Consider the following 6974-nt stretch of genomic DNA (forward strand, 5'->3'; position numbering starts at 1 on the left):
ATATATAATTATATATTATATAATATAATATAATATATTATAATATATAATAAATCCCATTCAAATTGAAGATGGCAGTGACTGGAAATTCACAAAACAACAAGGGGCATGATTGTAATTACGACCAAATTAACATAACAGGTTGAAATTTTTCATAAAACCTGCACCTTGTTTGCTTGTTATATACTCGTAAAATAAAATTATCATATATCTGCATCTATTTATTTATATATCTATCATCTATTTAAAACCTAAGTCGATGGCTGTAGAAGAAATTAACAACAAGAACAATTTCTCTATGGCCAAATCAGACCATGAAATAGACCAAAATCACGAGCCGGAACCGGTGGCGTGGGGGACATGGGAAGAACTGTTATTAGGCTACGCCGTTAATCGTTACGGAACCAAAAGTTGGGACTCTATATCTACCGAGTTAAAAAAACGAACCTCCACCACCTGTTCGATTCTTTTCACTCCGGTTCATTGTGAACAGAAGTTCGACGAACTTAAACGTCGTTTTAATCAATCTGAGGATGATAATAATAATAATAATAATAATAATAATAATAATAATAATAATAATAATAATAATAATAATAAAAATAATCATACTAAATCTAACGACGTCGTTTTAGATGACGATGACACGTCAGCTATTCCTTGGCTAGATGAATTGAGAAAACAACGTGTTATAGAACTCGAACGTCAACTGAAAGATTACGATCTATACATCTCGTAATCAGCCTGCACCTAAAGCTTATACACATAGATACAGATCTAGAGATATAGATACAGATCTAATATATCTAATGTTTTTCAGGTCGTTGCAATTGAAGGTGAAGAAATTGACGGAAGAAGGTGAAAAGGAAACGGAATTAGGGCACGGAAATGAAGGAATTGAAATCCGTAAAGATGGAGAAACGAAAGATACATCGCCGGAAAACGGTTCCGGTGAAGGTTCCGGCGACGGCGAGTCGGTCTCCGATAGGGATAATCAGTCGGTGAACGGATCGAACGGAAACGTGAACGCGGAAATAGGAATTGAAAAGATGGAAAGTAAACCCGGTCGGGCCGCGGAAGTGAAGGGTGGGCCGGGTGAACCGGATTTGAGTGGTAATAATGGTGGACCGGAAAAAGAACTAAAGAGTGAACCGGATGAAAGGACCGAGTCGATGGCTGAATCGAAAAGTGAGGGTGGGAAGAATTCTGATGTACAAAGTTCAGCAAGTAAAGAGAATAGTAACAATAATCGGGTGAGACGCGGGTCCACTGTAATCAAAGGTGGAGATGAGGATCAATCGACTGATAGTATTCCTGTTAGATCTTTGCCTTTGGTTGATTTCTTGCAGAAGGTTCATAAAATTGGCTCCCTGGTTTTTGAGTGCCGGCTTGATCGACAGGTAAATAATTTACTTTATTGATTTTGCATTTAGTGTTATTAATTATATTATTATTATTATTATTATTATTATTTTTGTTATTAGATTATTAAGTAATTATTAATTATTAGTTTCTAACTCGCAATTTAACGGAATTTAAACATGAGTTAATATTAAATTAAGTATTAAATATTTATTGAATAATTGTATACGTATAAAAATACAGGCGAAGTTAAAATTCAACAATGTTATATAATCATGTAAATGAATATGATGTAAATATGACACGTAAAATAAATTGTGAAAATGCTTCTAATTTTAGCTATATAGACTAAACCCTCATAATTTTAGACGAGATTGCTAAATACTACTACGTACTACATAATGTCATAAATCTATTAAAATAATCTTTTATAAGTTGTTATTAAGCATGTATAGAGTTAGCACCGACATTGCCATAATATCTAAGACATGCCCATTATTCTTTTTTTCTAATTAAACTAATAAAAAAAAGCTATCACCAACAGAAACTAAGAAATACCCGTATATACAAATGATTAATTATTATAATTGGAACATATATATAGATAATAAGGTAATTAAATATAAATAATATGCGGGTTAACACGTATCTCCACAACTTATTCAAACAGTTATCACGGGCTTACGATTCAGATTTTATTCGCAGCACGTATAATATATCAGTAGCCCGGATTGCAGTTGTACCTGATTGGTAGTGGTCTGCCTCTAACACACTTGAGGTCAGGAGTTCGACTCCACTTCAGAGCAACAATTAATGCAATTCTATCCCTGACATGTAAGGATCTACCCATGGCACATTTTCCACATTGTGTTGGGGGTAAAGGGGAGGGGGGTTTTACTTGGCCGTTCCCTTGGATCGGTTCAAGGTTTCCTCCCGGGCAGCGATAGGGGGCGGGTTAATATCACTGCATCGGCATAGTCGAAACGGGAGATGATCGCAACGGGTGGTTAAGTCCCACTCGGGTGATCCCAAATTCGCTGTTCTAAAAAAAATATATCAGTGGCCCGCTGATGACTTGTTAACGAATAGAACTTTTTATTTGATTTGTACTCATGTATAAATTTTTATTTATTGTGAATAGTAAGTATTATTTAATTAAATAATAATAATATAATAGTAGATGAATATAGCTTTGTAAAATTGAACGTCAGATGCAACTACAAGCAATAATTCATTCATAACTATTTATTACGTATATTAAGAACTCTCTCGGTCACAATTTAATTGTCTCCTAATAAAAAAACACACAGTTTAAAAAATATATTATAGAAGTAATGTATTTTTTGTTACTTTCTAATTTTACCCTTTTTTTTTCTTTCTTCTTTATTCCTAATATTATTTCTTCTATTTTATATATTCTAAACTAAGTAAATGTGATAAAAGTTTTCTTTTAAATAAAAAGGACGAGATTGGGTATTGATATTGTTTTAAATAAAAAGAGCAATATGGTAAAAGAAGAGAGGAGAAAGACAATTAGTAGCTAATCATCTTAATTAAAGGTTAGGATTAAAAGTTAGAAAATTCCTCTAGGGGTTAAGATTTTGGCATCTAAGATTTGATTACATCATAATAGTTTTTTTATTATATATAAATAAAAGTTAAATTATTATTATTATTATTAATAAAAAAATTACTCCTTCATTTAAAAAATGTATACTTTATTATTTTTGTTTGTCTTAAAATTAAGTACATTATTTTAAACAACACTTAAAAGTCATTAAAGTTCTAATTATGTTCTTTTCATTTTTGAAAATTTACCATAAATGTAATAATTAATCTGTTAGTTACTTTTTATAACAACAATGAAGGGTAAATTAGACAATTTATTAATTATTAATTATTAATTATTAATATATATTAAATTTCAAGAAAAAGTCAATCCGAGCTGTATTTTTAGCATAACGAATATATTATTAATAAATTAATTAATTACTCCGTATTATATTAGTAGTTTTTTTTATCGTCAATTTATTTTATTTTAATTTTAATTCAAATTAATCTATGGTTTTGAGATTGAAAAGTGGAACGGGTGTGGTGAATATCTGTTTTTGTTTTTTTCGGCGTATGAATTTTTTATTTTTTAATTGTTGATATACATTTAAAATTTTATGAAATAAATATTAAATAAGTGAAACGAATAAAAAAGTGAAATATATTTTGGTGGTCCAAAAAACTTTAAGGGGAGTTTTCGTTAAGCTGTATATATATCATCAAACGTGCATCACAATGTTGCACCGTACAATGCCTCATTTACAATTAAAAAATGATGTGGTACGATTTATCACTATTTCATTTCATTTGTAATATGTTTTCAGCCAAATATTTTAAGTATTGTGTTTATAATTTTGACATTAATATTTTCACTACTTGATTTGATATGTCCATTACAATTAATTATTAAATACTTGTAAGTGTACTTATAATTTAGTTACATTGGATAGAGAGGATGTACGGAGTACAATATACTTCATTGCCGTATAATGTATGTATCCATATTTCTAAAAAACTAAAGAGGGTACAAGAATGGTCCATCTTTTTGGCTAGATAACCCACGCAAAGTTTATGAAACAACCTGATGTCATTTTAAATTTATTAATTGTAAAAACATAGGCCACCCTCCAAAGGCGTAAACTATTATTCCCTTAATTTAAAAACTTTTTGACCAACTCAAAGCATAAGTTGAATTAAATCTTTTAAGTGGGAAAACATGTTTTTACAATATTATTATACTACGTCTATATTTTATATATAAATGCTTCATTAAGGAAGAAAATATTGAATTCAGATTCACATTTGATGTGAATATATAAATATATATTTTTACCTTTTAGTTCAACCTACCTAATGTTTATGATTTAAATTAGTCGAGTAGTAAATTACGCTTTGTAAATCGTAGATACATGGTATTGGGGCGGCTGCCCCTTAAAAAAACAATCAAATTACATATTTTTCAAAAGTAATAATATAATGATTTTCTGAAACTATTTATTCCCTAAAAAATGAAAAAATACAACAATTTTCCCTTCAATTAGTTTGTGCCAACTCCACGCCTACACGTCCCTGAATCGAAATTATAAAGAAAACAAGTTACAATTTCAACCCGCTAATTTTATATGTTAACACAAACAACCCTTACAGTCCTTCTTGTTGCAGCCTTCTTTTTGGTTGATATAGCAACTGGTCGTATTAATATTGTTTTCACTTTGGTTAAATTTTATCTAAATTATTTATAGTATTCATGTATTCAATTAACCAATCCTGATTCACATGATATTTCCAGGAGAAATTAAGGTACAAAAACTTAATTAGGCAACCCATTGATTATGAAATACTACAAACAAGACTCAAAGAAGGCTGGTATTCTGATGGTAACGACAGATTCTTTCGAGATCTTTTTCTTCTCGTTAACAACACTCGCATATTTTTCCCAAAAGACTCCCCAGAATCCGTTGCCGCAGCTAACATTCGACAGCTTATCTTAAAAGAAATGCTCTCCAAGAAAAAACAAAAAACCGATTCAAAGTTATCTGACAAACAAACCTCATCAAAAACAACAAACTTATCTCTAAAACGATCTTCTGAACCAGCTAATTCGTTGCTCATGAAGCCTAAGTTAGCCGGCCCGATTGTTGTTTGTAGAAAAAGAAGCTCGATAACAGCCAAAGCTGGAGGAACATCATCTGGGCTTGATAAGAGAAAAGAACAATATGATTTAAAGAATGTTGACAAGTCAACGGAAGAAAACCGGGATATTACACCAAAGAGATCACGAGATTCGTTTCCTATAATTAACAAGAAAAAGGGAAAGAGTGGTGAAAAATCTGAGACATCGGATACCAAACCCGATAAGAAAAAGAAGCTAACTGAAGCAGAAGAAAAGAAACAAAGTGCAGCTAAGTTTTTGAACCGTATGAAACGTTCAAGCAATGAGCCATTACTAAACTCATTGAAAGAAGGCGGTGGTGGTTCAGAGATTGATGGTAAGAGAGGCGGCAACAAGGGCGGTAGCGGCAGCGGCGGTGGCGGTGGCGGTGGTGGTGAAGTGAAGAAAGATCAGGCGGGTAAAAAGAATTCGGGTGGACGACAAGCTAAAGAACAGGGTAGTCCTGCGAAGAGAAGTGTGGGCCGGCCACCAAAACGGGCAGCTGCCCTGTCTCCTATGTCGGGGAATTTGGGCAAACGGAACAGGGAGTCGGGGGATTCGGAGACGTTGGGTTCGAAACAGACTAAGAAAAGATCAAAGAGGTGAAATGGTGAGATGTAGTCATTTAGGGTTTGTTAGTGTCCGTTATTTTTCAGATATGATTTGAAACTTGGTCTAACCCGTGTTGGTTTATTTTCCTAACTGTTTTTACCAATGTGACATGTGGCGTTTTGCTTGTTTTTATTTAAGAAAAATTAGGTCTTAAATTTGTACCTTTTTTTGGGTAACTCAGGAATGACTTGTCAATGATGAATGATTAAAACAATACTCATTTTGAGTCACAACTCACAATCTTGCTCATATACATCTTAATTTAAGTTATATTATGACAGGCCATTTAATCATTTATATTATGATATTTATATTATACCTCATTATTATACTTCTTGTTTATATTGTAAATTCATGTTAACCCATTTTAACCCTTCATCAGCAACTTTCATGAGAGCTCATGAATTCTTTTACCTTATAACTCGAATGTGAATTGGTTTGGTCCTTGCAATTAGTAGCTATACAAACATTTATAGAGTAAATTACAAAAATGTAGGTGTCTTTGGTATATTTAATTCATGTCCGTTAATCAGATTTTTTTTGCGTATTCAGTTCTTATATTGGATATTATGTTAAGTTTTCTCATATTCAGTTTTTAGACTAGATGTCTACATTTCCATTCCCTTGCCAAGGCAAAAGGGGAAGAAGAAAACGATATAACAGAAAGGCTGTTTTTGTACTCTATTCATATCTTCACATCCACTAAACCATCCATGGCACTGGACCTCCACTAACTTCTTAGAGTGTGCGAAGTGGAAGCTGTTTCTCTGTGCGAAGTGGAAACCCTTTTTCTCCCAGAATGCTGTGAGATTTTCACTTTCTGACGGTGTTTCGGAGCAGCATAAGAGGTCACACTCGAGTATTGAGGAATGATTTATCAACCTACTTTTTAATCTATTAATCATGCTACTCAATAGGATTATGAACCAAAGAGCTTCTGACATAACGGTATCAAGGAGGTTCATTAACCTTGAGGTTATGAGTTCAAGTTCTGTCATGAACAAAAAATTACTACTTGTGTGCATTGCTCAGTGGTACATTGAGGTTTCATAACATCTTGTGTTCAAACCTAATGGGAGTTTCTCAGTTGGCCGCGTTACCTTCTAAATGTGGTTCCCGTGATTTTCTCCCGACACATGTGGGTCCCGTGGTTTCCTCCCGACACATGGCACAAATATGATCGGGTGAGTGACTCCACTTCCGGTGGACCTTGTCAACGACTCTTAACAGCCGTTAGAAAAAGGATTATGACACATGAAAAATCCGATAATTATTATTTGGAGAGAAAACTTAAAGA

General features: G+C 32.8%; 1 protein-coding gene across 3 annotated transcripts; it reads left to right on the plus strand.

Annotated features, from left to right (window-relative positions):
• The first annotated feature begins 202 nt into the window (after nucleotides 1-202).
• LOC139840296 (uncharacterized) lies at nucleotides 203-5917 on the plus strand. Of its 3 annotated transcripts, none has more exons than XM_071830557.1 (4): nucleotides 203-536; nucleotides 579-735; nucleotides 821-1400; nucleotides 4703-5917. In XM_071830557.1, exons 1-4 carry the CDS (start codon nucleotides 260-262, stop codon nucleotides 5669-5671), a joined length of 1983 nt encoding a protein of 660 aa, XP_071686658.1. In that variant the 5' UTR covers nucleotides 203-259; the 3' UTR covers nucleotides 5672-5917. The 3 variants fall into 3 exon arrangements, with proteins under 3 accessions (XP_071686658.1, XP_071686659.1, XP_071686657.1); XM_071830558.1 differs by having other exon boundaries at nucleotides 585-735; XM_071830556.1 differs by having other exon boundaries at nucleotides 203-735.
• Nucleotides 5918-6974: the final 1057 nt, after the last annotated feature.

This window comes from Rutidosis leptorrhynchoides, chromosome 4 (genome assembly GCF_046630445.1).
Source record: "Rutidosis leptorrhynchoides isolate AG116_Rl617_1_P2 chromosome 4, CSIRO_AGI_Rlap_v1, whole genome shotgun sequence".
Lineage (NCBI taxonomy): Eukaryota > Viridiplantae > Streptophyta > Magnoliopsida > Asterales > Asteraceae > Rutidosis > Rutidosis leptorrhynchoides.